At 54.5% G+C, this 19,645-nt stretch overlaps 6 protein-coding genes across 6 annotated transcripts; 4 read left to right on the top strand and 2 right to left on the bottom strand.

Annotated features, from left to right (window-relative positions):
• Positions 1–2,555: 2,555 nt before the first annotated feature.
• On the top strand, positions 2,556–3,781 carry CTAM01_10062 (short-chain dehydrogenase/reductase family Oxidoreductase; the record flags this gene model as incomplete). Its single annotated transcript, XM_060526078.1, has 2 exons — positions 2,556–3,289; positions 3,415–3,781. The coding sequence occupies 2 exons, from the start codon at positions 2,556–2,558 to the stop codon at positions 3,779–3,781; spliced, it is 1,101 nt and encodes a 366-aa protein (XP_060379213.1).
• A 5,253-nt stretch (positions 3,782–9,034) lies between these two features.
• CTAM01_10061 (uncharacterized protein) lies at positions 9,035–9,343 on the bottom strand (the record flags this gene model as incomplete). Its single annotated transcript, XM_060526077.1, has 1 exon — positions 9,035–9,343. The coding sequence occupies one exon, from the start codon at positions 9,341–9,343 to the stop codon at positions 9,035–9,037; it is 309 nt and encodes a 102-aa protein (XP_060379212.1).
• Positions 9,344–10,088: 745 nt separating this feature from the next.
• Positions 10,089–10,637, bottom strand: CTAM01_10060 (uncharacterized protein; the record flags this gene model as incomplete). The annotated part of the gene is made up of 1 exon (XM_060526076.1): positions 10,089–10,637. One exon carries the CDS (start codon positions 10,635–10,637, stop codon positions 10,089–10,091), a length of 549 nt encoding a protein of 182 aa, XP_060379211.1.
• Positions 10,638–11,479: 842 nt separating this feature from the next.
• Positions 11,480–12,138, top strand: CTAM01_10059 (uncharacterized protein; the record flags this gene model as incomplete). The annotated part of the gene is made up of 2 exons (XM_060526075.1): positions 11,480–11,512; positions 11,935–12,138. 2 exons carry the CDS (start codon positions 11,480–11,482, stop codon positions 12,136–12,138), a joined length of 237 nt encoding a protein of 78 aa, XP_060379210.1.
• A 911-nt stretch (positions 12,139–13,049) lies between these two features.
• CTAM01_10058 (uncharacterized protein) lies at positions 13,050–13,553 on the top strand (the record flags this gene model as incomplete). The annotated part of the gene is made up of 1 exon (XM_060526074.1): positions 13,050–13,553. One exon carries the CDS (start codon positions 13,050–13,052, stop codon positions 13,551–13,553), a length of 504 nt encoding a protein of 167 aa, XP_060379209.1.
• Positions 13,554–15,029: 1,476 nt separating this feature from the next.
• Positions 15,030–18,821, top strand: CTAM01_10057 (uncharacterized protein; the record flags this gene model as incomplete). Its single annotated transcript, XM_060526073.1, has 1 exon — positions 15,030–18,821. One exon carries the CDS (start codon positions 15,030–15,032, stop codon positions 18,819–18,821), a length of 3,792 nt encoding a protein of 1,263 aa, XP_060379208.1.
• Positions 18,822–19,645: the final 824 nt, after the last annotated feature.

Raw genomic sequence — 19,645 nt, 5'->3', positions numbered from 1 at the left:
GAACCTCCTGGAAGAGAATGTGCAGCCTGCTTCACTCTCAGAGTCATCGCCCGTCACCAAACTCCAGGCCCCATAGATAGCTGCTTTCCGCGTAAACATCTGTCATCTCCCCGCTGGCCGTTGCATTGGATGGATGGGCCGACATGTGCATTCCGTCCAAAGAACCGTTTGCTCAAAGTGAAACAGGGGAAATTCACATTGCGCGGACCCGAGGGACTGGGTTTCCCTGCGTTATAATCCCATCTCCCCGCCGAGAGCATGTTCAGTGTGCCAGCTTCAAGTCCCTTCATTTTCCTCGTTCCTCTTGCTCCAAACGGCAACAAACTACTACTCCATACATACAATCAACCCGTTGATACCTACCCCATAAAACGTCCATAAAACGGAACTGGACGGGCCACGGCACGGGCCCAAGCTGATTTTGACTTCCTCTCTGATGGTCATCTCCCGGTAAACTCGCATGATTCGCATGGACTGGAGACTTGGGGGAGCAGGCAGCCGTGGGGCATCAGTCATCAGGTAGTGTAGAAGAGAACACAAACGGCAAACTCACCGCGGCAATTCTTATTCCCGTGTCATCCCAGCCCGTTCCACCCCGTCTCCCTCTGTTTCGTGATCCATCAGAGAGTCCCGGAGCCATGTGATGTGGAGGGTCCCCCGGCCTCGGCGTAATCTTTGACGCCGTTCATGTGTCTCCCAAGACCCTTCCCAATCCTTCCATCTCTTTTCGGACCCCGAAAGCGAATCCCTCGGATCAGACCCGTTTTCCTCCGCGTGGCATCCGTACTCCGACCATCAGACGGCACGGGAGCAACACAGCAAGCTTCACGTCTAACGTTGTCGCCGATGCTTAAGCTGGACTTTTCTTGCCTGCTAGATTTGGTCACTAGTGGCGCTGGAGTACCAATTGGCTTGCTACCTTTGCTCAATCTATCCCTCCGAGAACCTTGTGTCGTGAGACGTGATCGGAGTGAGTCACTCTCGACGCCAGACCACTTCAAGTAGATTCTGTTGTGCCTGAGCTATCGCAGTCTTTGACTCTTTGCCTCGGGAGCGCGCGCCGCCAAGCAAGAGCCGGCTTGCTAGCCGATAACCACGAGCTCGAAGCCTTGATGTGTGAAAGAAGCATGATGCCGAAAGGCTGACTACCTCCGCCCGCCATCCCCAAAGCGGAAATTCTTCGAATGCCACTGGCTTACATCCCCACCGCTCAAACCGGCATGGCGGCATCATCATTCACTTTGCTCCATTCCGTCATCACATTCCTCAAGCTTCGTCGTTCAGTCCTGTCTTACCACTAGAACGGACCAGCCCGCCCGACGAATAGTCTTCTCACGAATTGCTTACAGACCCGCATGCCCCAATGAGCCTAGCTTTGGACCAGCCACTATGCAGACGGCTTACACTCATGATAGCCTCATCCGTCCAGCGTTACCCAGGAACCTAGCCTTGTTATCGACTATTTTTCGTTGCCCCGACCAGTCACAGCACTTGGAACAGGAAATTTATGATCTTCAGGTCAGGTTTCAATGGGGGAACACACATCGCCGACGGCGTAACATGGTGAATGGAACGGTCGTCAACCAGATGTAGCCTAGGCATGCGCAGGATCCAAGAAAGCGTCAGTGCAGTTCGCTGCGCATATCGAGCGAGGCTTGGAAGTGCATAGAATTCATTGAATAGATATAAAATGAGTGAATACCCTCCTGTCTTTCCATGCTCCCCAAGTCACACAGTCGATCGTGGTCAAGTCTCTGGTCTAAGTTCGGACTAACATCCTCAATATCGCGAATTGCCAAAATACATCTGGGCAGCCGGATAGACCGCATCAGCTGCTACCTCTAGGTCAAGAGCTTACCCTACCCTTGGAACGATTACATATTCTATTGCAATCACGCCTTACCTGGATTAAGAGCGAGATCCCAACCGGCAGCGCTCGACGAATAGGTCCCTCCCGACGTCCTCGCGACATCTAGTGACCGAGTATCCAGCCGACACGACCAACATACCATCTAAGGTACTCGGTTTCCTCGAAACAATGGTGGCCCTTTTTGTCTACGAAAAGGACATGCATGACCCAACTCCGGATATCCCATCTCTCGAAGGGAAGGTCATCTTTATCACGGGCGGTGAGTCTGTTGAGTTCCCATTCTTCCAACTGTCCCTTCAATGCTCAATATGTAGCTTTCGAAGAGAGCAAGGCCTATTTTCCTATAACTTCCGTCTGTCTCCTCTCTCTTCCCTGGGTCTATACGCTCTGTGTGAGACTCAAGATCGAGGGATGGATAGCTAAGGCCGAGGACTATGATCTCACCTCCTGCGGTATTGATGTCCAGCTTGATATCGCAAAGAGCTTTCCGGACTCGCGCATGAGCTCTATGCCGCCTCATCCCCATCATTCTACCTTATCTCATGTTAGCCGCGACATATTCCTCCATTCGCTTGCCTTCCCGTCACGCTGGTCTTGGCGATATATCCCTTTCGCAAAGTCAACTTGCCAGGAGTATTCCAGCCACAATTCATCCTGAGATTCGCCCTTTTCTCTCAAGTGCTAGATGAGGATCATTCAGGATGCTGTTGATGTCATCAAGAAAGAGAGCCCATCTCCTCCAAAATTACATACATCATCCAACACCTGCTCACCATCCACCCACCGTCATGAGACAAGCCTACACCCACAGCACACGAATCCTCGCCCAACAACAACAATCACCAGCACCGATGGGACTAACAACCACATAGGAACAGCAGGCCTAGGCAAATCCACAATCCTCGCCCTCCTAGCTCACAACCCATCGCACATCTACTTCTCAGGCCGCTCCCACGCCTCCGCCAAAGCCCTCATCGATGCCGCCGCTTCCTCCTCCTCTTCACCAACCCCTCCACCCCTAACCTTCGTTCCCCTAGACCAAACCTCCCTCCCCTCAATCCGCGCCGCCATCAAGGAACACTTCACTCACACCCGCCTCGACATCCTAATCAACAACGCAGGCATCATGGCCGGCGCCCCCGGCCTCTCAGCCGACGGCTACGAGATCCAGTTTGCTACGAATCACCTAGGCCACGCCATGGTTGTTCGAGAGCTACTACCGGTCCTACTACGTACCGCTGGGGGATCTGGATCTTCATCTAGTGACGGCGGCGGCGGCGACGATGCCCCGGCTGACGTACGCATCATCAACCTCACGTCCGTCGGGTACCAAGCCCACCCGCGCGACGGCATCTCCTTCGAGACGCTTGGAACAACACAAAATGGACCGCCGGTTCTGGGCCAATGGATTCGATACGGGTACGTTGCTCATCCTCTTCACCATCCACCCACTCTTGCCCCTTACTTCCCCTAGCCCTCAAAGTCATCAAAGGTCTCGAAAAGTAACCCAAGAAATCTCCCAAACTAACATCCCCTCTCACCAGCCAAAGCAAACTCGCAAACATCCTCTTCACCCGCGAACTCGCCCGCCGCCACCCCTCCATAACAACCCTCGCAATCCACCCAGGCGTCGTCGACACAGGCCTGGTAACAAACCAAAGCCGCCTCAACCGCCTCTTCGTCTACCTCCCGCAAACGATCATGGGGTCCTCCGTCCTGACGCCGGAGCAGGGCTGCTGGAACCAGGTCTGGGCCGCGGCGGCGGCCAAGAAGACGGATCTCGTGAATGGCGGGTTTTATATGCCCGTCGGACACTTGGCGGATGATAAGCTGGATAAGGTGGCGACGGATGGGGAGTTGGCTGGACGGCTTTGGCGGTGGACGGAGGATGTTTTGGATCGGGTTGAGTGAGTATGTGTCGGGGTTGTATGGCGTTTTCTACTCACTCTAGAGTTGTGCTAAATGTCGATTTTATTTTTTCATTGAATAACGTGTTTAAATTTACATGGAACTGAACATGACGAAAGCAACTGCTACAATGAACTCAACGCCCAGACCGTGTAAACAGACGGTCAGATCTTTGCTGGTAATTCAAACCGTTCATTAGAGATCGGAATACATTTCGGGTCCATGGTCTGGTGGCCCGGCGTCTCAATTCCCTGACTCCGGAGCCGGGGGTCCGGCCGGCGCTGGCCTCATATCAATCGCCGGGCCGGGCAGAAGTATGTCTCGCTTCCGCAACTGGCACCAAGAGCGTTACACCGGACGTCGAGACAAGATAGCACAATACCACTTTGCCATCGATCGAACCCTGGATGTCCCACCTGGCGTGAGCCCTCGCCCGCCCATCCAATGTCACCTCACACCACCGCGTCGCCGACGCGCGACCCCATCGTCGCTTCCAATCATTGGCATTTCCCCTCTACAAGAGTCCCAACAGATCATACCACACCCATCGGATGTTCAGTGGACTACATACCAAACTCTAGATAGGTTTAGACGTAGCACGCCGGCCAGCCGGTGAGTGTTTGCCATCGCCTGCGGCTAACTACGTTCCCTTGGACTCGATCGACTCACGGACGAACTATCCCCAAGATGGGCTTATCAGCCGTAACTATGGCCGCTCATACCATCTCTTAACTTGGTCTCGACTTCTCAACGTCACCTCAAGAGGCATGGCATGCAATGCACGCCCCCTCCCGAATTCCCAATCTCTCATGTTCCGCCGTTCGACAGGGTCGGCCTGTGTGAGTGGTAATACCTACATACGGATACTCTGTGTACTGGTAATGGCATTCGTACTAGCGGCTCCAGCGGACGGAGGCTTACCCCGCCAAACGCCAATTCCACCGCCGACAGACGCGGACCGCGCCTTGAACCGCGTCGACTTGACACATTCGGGGAAATTTGTAAACAAAAAATAACATGAGCCTAACAAGTGGCATCAAACTTTGTGACCGTCATGTCCGGGCCCGCTGTTGAGCGATATTTTGCGCGAGAAAAGTCGGAAACCTTGCAGATGGGAGTCAAATGAACTTGAACGCAGTGCACTCGCTCGTGCAGCACAATCTTCCAAATTGTAAGCCATGCTATCCCAGGCGCACTCTCCTTTGGCAAGACTCTCTCAAGCCGGACTCAGAAGCGGTGTTACAAGCAGCGCAGAGAACAAGAATGGCGATCCAAGACAGGGCCGCAGTAATGCAACCACTTTCGGCCGGTAGTAACCTGTAGCACGTCCCCCGCGACCAGGTAGATCAAATTCCAGACCAAACCCGCCGTCTCGGGTTGCATTCCTCAAGCAGGGGTGCATAACAAGCATGGGGAGACTGGACTGGGCGACTCGATGGGCGGCACGTGGAGTGTGGGAGTCTTGCGGCCATCGGAGTGACGGAGCGGGAATCATCGCATGGCTTCTGCCATGGTAGAAACCAATCTTCCCAGCTGCTTCCCAGTGATGGAGGGTCCAGACTCTCGTAAGGAAAAAATTCTCTTGCAACCTTGACTCCATTGTTGCCATGCTTTTGTGTGCGGGCAGCCCTTTGGTTCAGCCCTGACATCTGGCTTTCGATGACCGTCCGATGGGGAGCTCAGGGTGACGGCCAAACTGGAGGGAGAGGTGCAAATCGCGGAGATTGGGGCGGCCCAGCGTGGTGCGGAAGCGAGATAACGTCGGCTTCTTAGCGCCGGCAAGGGGGAAATGGACGTGGGCGTATTCCGTACGGATGCGTAATGTTAGAAACGCTGTGCGGCTGCAGAGATGATCCATCACTGAGCCATCCCAAACCACTTGCCTCTCGTGGTAACACGAATCGTGACTCTCGCCCCGGGGACTGCACAAGTCTTCGGCCACACGACTGGTCCAGGCTGTGGGGAGTCTTTCATCTTAGACCGTTTTACACATATTGACTGACGTAGCTTTCCTCCTTCGCAACGACCATGGTCAACTCTCAGTATCGACGAACGCATCCTGGAGTTTGGATCGTGGCGATGAAGTAGCTAGCATTCAAGGGACCTTCGACCCCGATAGTTTCGATCTGTCGGCGTATTCGCCAGTCTGGCTGGCCTCCTCTATATCCACACGGTGATGAGCGGGAGGCCATGTGCTGGATCATGGATGGGTGATAAATGTCCGTTCGCCCTGGATTGTGCCAGGATGGAGGCCGTCAAATTCTTGAACTTCCGGTCCGATCACGCCGCCGCGTGAGCCGTGTCCTTTCAACAACATCGTGGGTCATCATTTTACAACCGCATCCCTCGGGATTTTCTGTGCCGTCATCAGTCGATGCCACGTTGGCCCCCGTTGCTCGTCCGTAGGTGCTCCGTTTGGTTGTCAATCTCTTGAATATCCCTCGTCTTCCCCAGCGATCAGCTCCGGGTCAGCCTTGCCAACAACATGCCGTTGAGTGGACCTGGAGACACGTTCTAGCGCTAACAATGGAGAGGAAAAAACACAAGTACTCCGTAAGAAAAAAGCTTTGGACCGTCAAAAACCAATTGTAAATCTTAAAGACTGGGAACGGCCCGGCTGGTAGGAGCGTCATTATCAGACGAACTGGCGCACGGCACATCTTTGATGACTCCATTCTTTCTTCAGTCAATCAAGATGCGACAACCTCAATCTGCGGCTGCACCGGGCCATATCGAACCCAGGCCGCCAGCGTTCATGCCGTGCTGCAGGACCGGGAAAGTCCTTGGAGCAGGCGGGGGAACTGAATCTGTGTTTCTTGTAGCGGGAATTTCCCCTTGGCCGTCAAGGCTTTCAGTGCTCCGTCAGCAGGAATCTCGCACCCACATGCCCATCAAACATTGATTACATTCGATTCGTGCTCAATCTCGATGGTCCAGGTCATCTCAACTTGGCTGACGTGTGTTGGTCTAGCAGGGCTCGACCAAGCATGCTGCACCGCCGCCGACAAAGCGACCTGCGCAAGGCGCTGCCGCAGAAGCAGCCCCTCTGAAGCAGCGCCTCTGGATTTGATGAATCGTTTCTGAAGGATCAATCTCGCTGAGTGCTGCCAAGAAAGTGTATATTTGTTTCTTCAATCTCAAAGAGTTGGACCCGTTGGTAATCTAGGGCTGCGATCCCACTCGTTGGGTCAGTAGCTTTCCCGACCGAACAGCCGACAACCACTCGGCTGGGATTCAGGGTGGACTCGCTTAAGAAATTGCACCTTTACAGAGTCTGAGTCTGCCCATCTTCATATCGCGAAGTATTCCTGGCCGTTGGGCTGAACCGTTTCTGTACGAATAAGCAGTTATCGACTCGCCGACAGCAACGGCAGCTCCGGCGTTCCAACTTCCATACAAGTGTGAAGCATCGCCTTGGCCGGGATCTGCCATGAATGAGATCTGATGACAACATCTGGTTCTCCGTACGGGCACAAGGACGCGCTAGGGCATAGCAGTGCAGGAGTTTCCGACACTGTACGTCTTGCAGTGCAAGATAGTTTCTTTTCCAGCATCAGAATAATCATGCTGTATGAAGCTGACGCCGATCCGATTCGAGAATGGGTGAGGCTTCCGACGTCTTCACAAGCTGCTCGCAGGCTTAATATTCGTGCCGCGCTTCGTCCACAGCAGCACGAAGAATGACCGGCACTTTGCTTCAAGCTTCGCAAGAACGAACTGGCAATCGACGAAGCCAGCTGAGCTCACTGTCCAGATGGCGAGATTTAACCCAACCAGCAAAGGCAAGGAGCTACGATCGCCGCTGCAAAGGTAAAAGTGCCAGGCACGGCTTGCTGATTGGCCGCGGAAGCTGGCGGCCAGGTCCGCAGGGATGGTCCAAGAGAGAAAGTGTCGGGAGCCCCTCTTCAAAATTTCGAAAGGGGGTGGGGGAAAAAAGATTGTCGCTGTCTGCCTCTGACGGCGTCCGTTTGCTTGGCTAGCGGGGAGTTTGAAAAGTTGACGGCTGAAGGTCAAGGGATCGCTGTCCGTCTAACAGCAAGAAGCGAGACACACCCCCGTGAACGAAATTGTGTGCTTTGCATGAATCGTGAAGTCGTTGTGTTTCCAAGTCAGACACTGCGGAGTACTGCACTGAGTAGATGCTATGAGGTGAATTCGAGCCAATTCTAACGTTTTCGTGGGGCGAAGATGTTCATCCAGTGGGACCAAGAGGCTTCGAGGTGTCTTCGTTGGCTAGCATTGAATGCGCACTGAGTGCCAATGAATCGAGATGACTAGTGGTGTCCAGTGGGAGAATTCTTGTTTGTTTCCTGATCATGCGTAAAGGTCGTCTCGCCTTGGGGAAAAGAAGCATGCGCAGCTCGGAATGTCTTTCTCTCCAATGATGACCGTACGAAGCATTCGTAGGGCAGTTATGGGCTGTAGCTAGTAGGGCCGGAACCTCCATTGCAATCGACAGCCGTTTGTTCCGCAAGACCACCCAGTTGCTGTGCCGTGACGGGCTCAATAAGCCGGGATGTCGGCCGTAGTTCGAGCCAGAACAAAACCGGACCAGGCACGCATTGCCACCTCCTTTCTACCGCACAAAAGACCAGGTCCACGGGGATGCAGTTGTTAGTCTCGTTGATGTGTCGAATCAACCTCCTTTCAGCCCCGAGACATGAATAGGTTGAAACAGAGCTCGATTCGAAACCAAACGGCCCAAAGCCAGCAAGGACGGGGAAGCCTGGTGATAGGCAACCCGCTCAAATTGCAGCCGAGCTGAAGGTTTGCCCAGGACGTCTCGAGAGCTGAAGAGAGAGAGGGCTGGAATGCAAGAAGTGCTGCATTGGATTACAGCCGAAACGCGAATCTGACGGAAACGCGGGGGTTGCATGGCGGCACGGGTGATGTGCAAAGTGGGCGCGGGCCAAAGCTGCCCTGGTAAAGCGTCTCGGCCACTTGGCCCAGGCTGTCGTTCGAGGAGACCAGGGTGCCACAATGGACATCAGTGATTGTCATGGCCTTCGCCAGTCTCGTAGGCGACGACAAATAGTTGCTGCGCGTGAGCCTAAGCAAAACAGAAGCTGATGTTTGTGTAACTGCTCGTATCTTTTCATCTGCTGACATCGCTCGGTAGTGCCTAGGTGAGCAGACATCGAGGTCGTGCGGCTGGTAGATTGAAAAGTTAAGAGTCAAAAATAGGGGTTGGTCGAGGGAACACCAGCTGACCGGATCTTGAGCGGATCTTGAGTGGCGGCGCCGAGGGCACAGCATCTACAAACACAGCACGCGAGATGCAGACTGACGACAATGGCGCAGATACCACCGCAGTTCCTGTATCTCATTGAATCTTGCGCCGATCAGCAAACACCAATTTGGCTTGGCCAGACACCAGGTATGAGTGCAAGGCTCTTGAAACAAACTGCAGGATGAGGGCAGCAGAGTATCTACCTGACCTTCTGCTGTGGTTCCTGGTACTGGTCTCATTGTGTTTGGTGCAATGACACCATAGCGGCCCTGGGACGATTTGAGGCTGAACCAATAGACCACGATAGACGGTTGACGAAATTGTGAGGGCCGCATCCGCCCCGTTATTTAGTTGAGAGTTGAGACACCAGAAAAGGGGTCCAACAGAAGACAAGAGTCGCGCATAAGATTAAGTCCTTGGCTATGTTTCTCAGGCGCTGTGCAACCACATTGTAGTTGTGAGTTTGGAGTCGATACGTTTGATCCGAAAGTCAAGTTGTGAACTGCGGTTGGGCATCGCCTTGCCCTGCGTACACTATGATTGCCGCTCTTGAAGCTGCAAAGCTAAGAACTGCCTGGGTTTGGCGAGCCTGGGCAGTGGCTTTCCACATGCTCTTGGATCCAAGACTGCATTGACTGGCTCTAGAGCCGGACATTATGAGCAGTGGACAAGAGCTTGCAACGGTTGGCGCTATAATTTGGTTGGGTGGTGAGACATTTGGAAGAGTTGTGGCCTGTTAGTGCGCCCCTGGTCTCTTGATAATTTGGTCGACACGCCCCTCGTAGATGGTTGAGAAGTCTGTCATTTGTCAGTTCATTTACCCAAAGGCCTGGCTGATACGGATCTGACGCTTGCCCGGCTGGCCAGTGGTTTCTAGTGATCAGCGCGGAAGCATCAATGCAGGCAGCTCTAAGCATGTGCGCGCGTTGACTGGCAAGAAGCCTTGGGGCAGGTCGGACCAATTGCTTCTTTTTAAGGTTAAAGACCCTCGACCAGCACGGCGCATCCGTAGGTGGCTACGGAGCATACAGTAAAGCATCTGTCTTGGAACTGCTGAACCGTGTGCTTGCTGGTCTATGTTCAACGGTGACTGCTGGAGCTGCCGACGTGACCTGGAAGCTTGAGTACAGCCCGGCGCCAACAAGTAGAGTGATGGAGCGACAGGGCGTACCTAGCCATGTATTTAAGTGCGGGACGCAGCCGACTCCCGTTTCTGCTAGAGCCACCCCTTGCCTGCGTACAGCTCGGCGTTTGGAAGAGATGATGGCGATTAAAAACGAGTAGGCAACTCCTTGAACAACTTCGAACGAAACCAAATCGAGAGCAAGAGAGACAGTGACAGAGCCAGAGGACCAAGAAGTACGCGGTGGATGAACAGAGGTTGTGGCAAGTGGCAACGACTTGCGAATGTGATAGGTATGCGAACTTGGTGAGGCGAAACGACGGGAAGCATGCGGGGGCCAGGCGATGGAGGGCACGAGAGCGGGCCGGGACTCTTTGAGCGGTGGGCGGATGACTTTGGGAGGAATCTAGGCGGCTCAATTGTCGATGTCTACGATGACTTTGACTCTCGTGGTCATGCGTTTCGTCCGTTTGTTGTCTTGGGCTATAAGAGGAACGGATGGGCATCGGCAAGAACAGACTTTGGTGACAAGCGCGCAGGTGAAAACGGCAACGGCTCGGAAGGGTTCTTGGCTGCGTTGCTGATCAAAGCTTGCGGGCGATGCGAGAGATGTTTCGCTGACTGGCAGCGTATGGTTCGATGGAAGCGCAAGCTCATGCCGTAGTAAGCCAGGGCGGTAGACTTTTGGTGATTGAGATGATGCGATTTGATGGGGTAGGTACGCGAGACTGTCGAGCTGTAACGGCTTTGTGCAAAGACAGCCATAGCCGTGCCTTTTGAGGTTGACAAGACTTTTGAGAATGGGCAAATGCTTCCTCCTACTTGCTAGAAGGGCGGAATCAAGGCGGCTATGGCGGTTATTGTGGGTTGTTGATATTGAAGGAGGCGTCGATCAAGAGGATGGAATTTGGGGCGGTGTCATGTGCGTTCTCTGGCGTGCGGCCATGTTCCTTCTTCGCTCCTCTAGTCCAAAGGCGTCGTGGCGATGAGACTGATGGTTTGTTTTGATGATGAATCCTTACTGGCAGACCGAGACATTGAGGGTCGAGGACCGAAGACGAGAGGGGGGGGGGGGGTAAGGTATCTCGTCAAGTTGTGTGGAGGAGGATGGAAGACTCAGGAATCTGCCCGTGAGTGGGAGTGGTGATTCCAAGGTAGGCAGATTGAGATGGAAGGAACTCTCACAATTGCTTCCTTCCAAGTCCAGTCAGGGCACTTTCCGTCCCATCCAAGCACCCGAGGCAGGTGCAGGCAAGGCAGGATGGTACGCACGAGTACCTGCATCAACGCATCTGCACATCTGCAGCTTCACCTGCCGTTGGTGGCACAGGCAGGCACAGGCACACCCATGTTCTGCCGTCTGGTGGAAGAGCAGGAGCAGGTACGTATCCCTTGCTACTCGAGCTGACTAAGGAAAGAGCGGAGGAACTCAAGCAGTATTTACCTACTATGTAAGGGAAGTAGGAAGGAGGTGATCAGGAGGACGAGTGAAGCGTTTGAGGGCGCTTGCTTTTTTGGCTTCAGATCGTGCAGGAACATCTACACAGTACCATTGACGCCAATCATTCATTAACACTTGATGCATTGAACAAGACACTTCCCCTGCCTCGTGTCTGCCAACCAATTGATGCAATGACGGCAATTCATCACCCGCGGCTGCTGAAAAGGCCAGGAGTAGCAGATAAGCCGAGGGGAACATGCCGGCGTGCAGCGTGCCTGGCGTCCGGAGTGCCTATGTACTACTGCGTAGGTAATGTATTGTTCGTACGTACCGTGTGGTACCTAAGGTACCTTACGTAGTAGGCGCAGGATGGAAAGAAGAGAAAGCAGCGAGAATCGACCCCACTTGCAATTTTGACATTTGAGTCTTCCACCCCTCCATCACTGCCCGGGCTGTTAAGCATAGTACGTACCCCTGGTTCAGCTGACATAAGGCGACAGGATCTGGCCGTGAAGCTGTTAGTGCTCGGCCGCGGCACACCACCACAATTCCGCAACGCAGCCTAACAGACGCCAACACCCCTTCACTTGTCAACGGCTTTCCTTGTGTCTGCTGCCCCACCAATGGGTGACCCAGCTTCTGTCCGCGCTACGCTCTGCAGTGTCTGCACACAGTGAGGTAGCGACGTAGCGTGCAGTGTTCAATGGCTAGCCAGGTCCCTTGCATTTCGCATCCGGGGCCAGACCCAAGCCAGACAAGTGCCAGGAACAAAATGCCAGGGGCACGGGGAGTCGGGCGTGCATTTTGCAGCTGGCTGCCAGGAACACGTTCAACCATACTACTGTACTACCAATGGAAGTACGTACTCCGTACAAGTAGGTGAGGTACTGAGCCAGGTCGTGCCAGGGCACTCACTCCAGGTCGGTCCACTGACAACCTCAGGGGGCCTCTTTTGAGTGTCCAGCCGGGGCCAATCCCGCTCCTCCTCTTCCTCTTTTCTCTTAGTGCCGCCATCGTGCCTCTCGAATGAGTCTCATCCCTCTCATCCCGTAGCCCCGTCCCTAGTCGACTCTCCTGTCTGGTGAGCCGATGAGATGACGACTGTTCCAGCGCATTACCTGTTAGGACGGCCATGAGAGTAGTGAGCGGGGGCACTGGGAATTTATTCTCTTTTCATCCTACCTGAGGTTGTCGGTGGACCGACCTGGAGTGAGGATATTTTGAGCCCTAATGTTAGCCTCACCTCACTTCAATACTCACACGTACTTACATCCACTATGTAGTGAGGTAGTGTAATGCTCACACACACTCACATTCAGTAAGGCACCTAGTGTAGGTAATACTCACACTGTCGATTCACTCTCATCAGTGAGTGACCACTCACACTCACTCATTCCCATTCCCAGGTTCCCACACTCACAGTCCACACTCATAAACCCAATCTCATGATTCATCCCACACCCCTCTCTCACCCCCCATGCTCCCCCACCCCCTGCCTCGACCATCACCATCCGTCCCGTCGTGCAGCCACAATCCCAGTCCGCCTCTCCCCGTCCACGCCGTTCTCCCTAACCTCGCACACCTTCGTCCTGTTCACAACCCTCACACCTCTCTTCCTTCACACAGTACTGCGTATGCTCACATCGACGAATCTCCTCCTCCTCTCCCCTGTCGCCCTCACACCGTGACACCCACAAACCACCCCCCGTTCGTGGCTCGGATTCTCCAATTTCTTGTGCCTGTCACCCTGTCCCTGCACTGCGTCCGCAATTCTTCTTTTCCCTCCTTTGGGCTCCTGGGTCACTCCTTTCTCTCCCGTCACTCGCAATCCAATCCAATCCTCGCCCTCACCCCAAGACAAATCGTCTCCAGTCGTTTACTTTGGCTTCCATCGGCCTTCCTTGCTCCTCGCCTACCTTCATTCTCCCCCCCTTCTCTTGCTGCCCTCTACTTTTCCCTCTCCACCAAGCCACGAGCCTAGCTCTGAATCCGATCAGCGTCTCTACTAGTACACTAAACTGAACCCAAGTCACTCGTTGCTTTTCTTTCTCTTCTTCTTCTGGTTTCCCTTTTGTTTGCCTGCCAGGAAGAAAACCCAGGTGACGGAAGGAGAAAAAAAAAGGTTTCCCAAGAGAGGTTCCCACGTTCCCACCCGAGTCCTTCTTTTCTCGACACACACAACATACCTTACTCTCTCTCACACACACACACTCGCTCTCTCTCTGTCTCGTGCGCCTCTTCCTTTCCGCCGTCTTCTCGATTTCGAGTCTTCCAATACGACAATATCGACGCTGCTCGCCGCCCTGTCTGGTTGACCTCGCCTAAAAAAATAAATTCGAACGGCATTGCGAGATCCAGTATCTCTGCAACCTTTGGACCACCCGAACAAGATCACTCGACCGGGATTGTCGAATTACCCCCGACGGGATTTCTCCCTTTCTTATCAGCAAACCGCGATTCAGCCATATTCCACCTCGTCTCCCCACGAAATTTATCCACCTCGTTCGCTACTGCCAACACGTTAGGCCTGGTTCCTACACCTCGTACAGTCACCAGACTAATTTCGACGCATCTCTCGCTGCCGCCAGCCTATTGCGCAGGACACCATTGGAATCTGTGTACGACCCTGGGCTTGGAGGAAACAGAGGAGTCTGATCTGGTGTACACAGCACACCATTCCTCCTTCTCGACTTGACGCTTTGGATTTTGTCGTCCAAGCACATCTCATCTTCGCCAGCAACTTTCTTTCTCGCTGAGACGCTTGAAGGAAGGAGGATCGACGCTGCTTTGGGTCTCCAGGAGCAAAGAAAAAAGGTCTACATGCGACGTTGACAGCCTGGACACAAACTCCATCTTGCTGAAACACTCCCGACACAGCGACATCTCTGATCCAGGTACGTTTCTTGCTCGACATATTTGCTCTCTCCATCTTTCCCATGGCCCGCCGCCCACGTACCCGCCCCGTCTTTGATATTTGTTGCATTTTCTTCCAGAAACCCCAGCAGACGCTTTCATCCCAAGGTCCCAGCTGCGACGAGGCTCAAGCACAGCTTTAAGCGTCTCCGACGCCTTACTGAACTCAATTGCTGCTTGGCCGCCCCCAAAGGCTGAAGAAGCCGTCTAGAGCTGAGACCGGAACGTGGTCGTGTGTCCAAGGGTTCCTGTCAAATCTATGCTGACGATTCTGCTATTTGTGTCTAGCCATCCCGCATCTCGACTTCAGACGCACTCTTGGCCAATCGTCCCGAGCGAACATTGCCCGTTTCAAACAAACTTTCGCTCTTCGTCCCAACTTTTCGATCTACCATCCCAACCACCATTAATGGACGCCGCTTAATGAAGAGCACCGACGCTTAGGCTTGATAAAATCGCTTTGAGAAGAAGAAAAAAAAGGAACTGCTTGTCGACCCTACGGACACAGCTCCTCTGCCGACGAGGCAGAACACGATAATACACAATGAACAGATTTCGCACCAAGAAGAGGGCGAAGGATGATGCCGCCTCTTCTACGCCTCGGGCCTCCCACGAATCAGAGTCTCCCGCACCATTCCGTTTATTTGGCAAGGGAAAGAAATCACAAGAAGAAGAGCCTAAGAAGGAACTGGATCTCGAGAATGCCTTGCCCCACAGCGATGACTTCCGCACGAGTCTTCTCATGACTGGGCTTTCTGCACGGTTCTCTATGCTGAGAGAACAAGACGACCCGAACACGAAAATCGGCAAGGCCAGCGACGACAGCGTTCTGTTTCCGAAGCGCCAGTCGAGGATGTTGGACTTTGGCTTTGGGCCTGGTCCCAACGGACTGTCGGACATCGCCGAGGTCGAGTCAATCAGAAAAGAAGTGCCATTTAACCGGATGGATTCTTACCACTCTGCTGATGGTAACTCCATCTCGGGAAGTGTCATGGACCGAGCCAAGCCGGGAGAAGGCAACAACCTTTTTGGTGGACGCCAAAAAGTGTACAAGCTTGGTTCTGGTGCTGTTTCCACCAAGAACCTCGACGGCGGTGGCATGAGTGGACGCGTTCTCTATGATGACGATGTTGCAAAGTCAGCCTTCCAGAAATGGAGGCAAACGGAGAAGTTTAAGCAACCATTTGACGACGAACAGGACCAGAAGCCCTCGAGTATCGATCTCCCTCGCGCGGAATCACCTCCACCGCTGGGCTACGACCGCAAGAGAGAAACCAACTCAACCACATCATCAACACCGTCACTAGGCCGCAATTCCACGGCCGCCACCTCTGTCATGTCCCAACCAACGTCAGCAGCAAAGGATTGGCAGTCGAACCCGACGGCACCAAGTTCGGCATCAGGCACGCCCAACCTTGACCGGAGCGTTACCCGAGCACGACGTCTTTACGAGACAGGACTCAACCATGATCTCCAGGAGCAACAATCTTCGGCTCTATCGCGAATGGACACCCTTTCTCGGCAGCGAACTCTAGGCAGCAGGACCCCCGACCTCCAAAACGGACCTTCACCCACAAGCAGCCTCTTCAGCGATCGTTTTGGCAATGAGAGGAGGATCTTGGCCAAGGGAAGCGCTCCGAACCTGCGATCCGCCAGTCCCCCGACCATGGGATCGCCAATTGTCCCCATGGATTTGGGCATCAACGTGTCCACAAACTCTGAACCCAAGTCTTCCTTTGGAGGTGCACCTCCTTTGAGCCCGCCCATCAGCGAAGGAGAGGAGAGTTCTGTTCTCCCCAGTGACCGGGGCAAGGCCACTGCTATGGGGCTGTTCCAAAAGCCTCTTCACTCCTACGACGAGTCTAGATATGCTCAAAGGCAGCTCCAACTCCAACAAGGCCGAGAGACGCCGACCAACAGGCTCCGCACAGAGTCTAACGCATCACAAACTACCGGTCGATCCCGTTCATCCTCGTCGGCTCAGAGGCTGCCGGTTGAGAAACCCGAACAGATAATTCGTACAGAGCCGACAGTAAAGGAAGAGGAAGCTGGGCTGAGCTTTTACGACGATTCACTTTCTCCCCAAGATGACGCCACAAACCCAGCCGCTGCGTTCCATGGCGCCACAAGACGCCCTGCTGATCGCGATCATCCCGCACTCAGGGACTTTGCCGTGCCAACACCGCTCTCATTGAGCACCGGCGCGTCGATTGAGCCGTCGCCCGTGTCCGATCAACCTTTCACTGCCGTATCCGCCGAGACGACCAGCTCGCCTCAAGACTCTCCGACGCTCCCCTCGTCCGCCGGCCTCAGCGGAATGGTCCGCCAGCACCTGCGAACCGACAGCGCTACTTCATCCATCTATGGCTCAGCGCCGCAGACGTCCAACTTTGCTTCTAGGTTTCCTCTTGATCCATATGATCCCAAGTCTATGGCGGATATGGGAGTGATGGCCAACCCCTGGGAAGTGCAGTCGCCAGACTGGGCAAACCCGACGTTCAACGATCAGAAGGAACCGGCAGTTCCTGAGCCCACCTCGCAGCCTCATCAAACGCTCCCATCAGAGAACCAGCCAACCTCAGAGCGCAACACAGGGTCAAGCACCGAGATGGAGAAGGAACACGACGAGTTTGCCAACCAACTCGCTGACCGCGCGCGCCGAGTTCGTGAGAGACTGACTTCCTACGTGGAGTCAGATCGTGACAGCAGGTCCCTCTCACCTCACCCCGTCGATCGTACAAGAGAGCCATCGTTGCCCCGTCCGAACCCATTGGGCATCTTGAGACAAAAGACGAGCCGTGGTTCTTTGATTGATCGCAACCGTGAGAACCGCGTCGATAGCCAGCACTCAAAGGCCATCAAGATGCTTGGCCTTGCGACGTCAACCATCAGCAGTGCTCCTAGCCCAAACAAGTCAAGCTTCGAGGAGAAGGAAGCCCAGTCGCCTGTCCAGGAAGAGCGCGAGAAGCCAGCGTTCCCCAGAGCTGAGACAGCGCCAGTCCTTCCCACGCACGAGCCGGAGAAGGACAAGGAGGACGACTCCATGCACGCTGGACTCCAGGCATTCAGACAAGCTAGGCGACGACTGATGGAGGCTCAGAAGAGCCCGTCAAGTGTCCCTATCAATCCTGGTCAAATGCCTGGCTCCGCATCGGTTCCGATAGTTGGCCCGCCTGCGTCTAGGACCGCACCTAGTCGCGAGCGCACCCCCGGTCCGCGATCGCCATCTCGCGAGCGCCGGCCGCCTCCTGTCACCCACCAGCAGCGGGCACCCAGTGAGGAGCCGCAACCTAACAACGGCTCTGGCCGCGCGCCCTCTCGCCCTCCTTCTCGGACTGAACGGACTGAGCGTGACCGCAGCGGCTCTGAAGCTAGCAGCGGAGACCGGCCTCATCGCCCAGCACGCTTGCGTACCGGCACCATCTCATCGCCCCACGAAGAGCAGCGCGGCATGGTACCTCCTCCGGCTAGACCTCAAATGCTGAACTCGCCAGGCCTCCCGGGCACCAACATTCGTCGGTCTCCGATTATGCCTCCTCAGCCGTACCCAGCCGGAGCGGGTCAAGGAAAGTCTCTCGATCGGTCTGCATCCCAGGGCAACCTGGCAGTTCAGTACCGCCGACGGGGGCCTGAATCCGGCCAGCCTTCGCCCATTTCCCCAATGGCTCCCATCCCGTCGCCGTCCATTCCCGTCAGCCAGTCTTCACCGGCTTTTGTCCCCTCCCGCCGACCTTCCGCACCTCCTGTGCCGTCGCCCAACATGGAGGCTGCACCTGCCAACCGCCTCGACGAGTCGATGAAGAGAGTGGTCAGGAAGAAGGATATTTCTGAGCCAACCTTTGTCTCTTCAACCTCTCGCGTCCCAACTGTGGCTCTTCCTGAGACCTCAGAGTCCCGGTCCAGAAGCGGTTCTCGTTCGCGATCTGGCAGCATCCTCGGTGCTGCCGCCTCGACGCCAAATCTTCACGGCAGCGTGCACGCCAATATCAACGCTCCGCCTCTGCCTCCGATCAACCCGAAGCGTCGCAACATGATCGGTTCGATGATGGGCCGCCGAGGAGATGAAGACATGGGCGCAAGTTCCCCTCACCTGCCCTTCTCTCCTCCACCGATTCCCAGTGAGCACGGTGGCGACAGCCACAGCGCGTTCTCTGTGAGCGACGAAGAGGACGGCCCTGGTTCCCAGCGGCGCCGCCTCCGAAAGACCATCAGCGAAGCCAATGGCATGAACATGCGTGCCCGACTGACCCGGGGCAACAGCCCTCCCAATATGCCTGCGCCTATGGCTATGACAGGGGGCTTGAACAACGGAAACATGCCCGGCGGCATGATTTAAACACTCGCAACACAATCGCCACGAATCTCTTCATCATCTCTTATCATCTCTCAGTATCATTAAAATGGATGGCGGGGTTTAAAAAAAGAGAGAAAATGGACGTCACGAATCTATGAGAACGTTTTTGTATTCTTGCCATTGATTTCGCTTTATTTCAATTACCCCCAAATGTCGAACTCTACGACTACTGGGTTCCTATTGTATATTTCTTATTTTTCTTCATTCTTTCCTCTCTGGCGGAGGCACTTAGGTGCTCAGCCTTTTCCACGTTAGGCTCTCGGAGGGAGCATTAATAGGGCGGGGTCCTCGTTTTTGGGATGAGTTTGTCTGCGTTTTGGTGGCGGGCCTGGCGTCTACCATCTGGAGGACTGCAAGATCAGGTGGAAGGGCTAGTTCACAGTCATTTCGAGTCTGAAGAATACCGGAACGTTTCAAGGCTGTGGCTAGGGTGGGTTGGGTGGTAGTGCAAAGGTCGGAGTCTGATATACCATAGTAAGAGAATTGGGAGCAATCAAATTCATCAACATCAGCATCTGACAAGAAGTCCAAGTGATACGCAACGTGAGAATTGGCTGAGCCTTAAAACCAAGTGCAATTCGGACTTGCGATTATTGATTCTTCTGCGAGAAGTACAGCGTGATGTTCGGCGGAAATGCCGGGTTCATCCTCCGCCAGGTGGCCGGTGCTCGGGGGCTTGCTCCGGGCAATACGCCGGCTCCGCCAACACATGCCGATCAACTTCAGATGAACGCCTTGATATAGCCTCATCTGCACTGCAATGAATACAATCGAGCGGCATATGAACGGCTCAAAGTTTGATCAGA

Source organism: Colletotrichum tamarilloi (assembly GCF_030869305.1).
Source record: "Colletotrichum tamarilloi strain Tom-12 chromosome Unknown Scaffold_44.1, whole genome shotgun sequence".
Lineage (NCBI taxonomy): Eukaryota > Fungi > Ascomycota > Sordariomycetes > Glomerellales > Glomerellaceae > Colletotrichum > Colletotrichum tamarilloi.
This window is presented reverse-complemented; position numbering and strand designations above follow the sequence as displayed.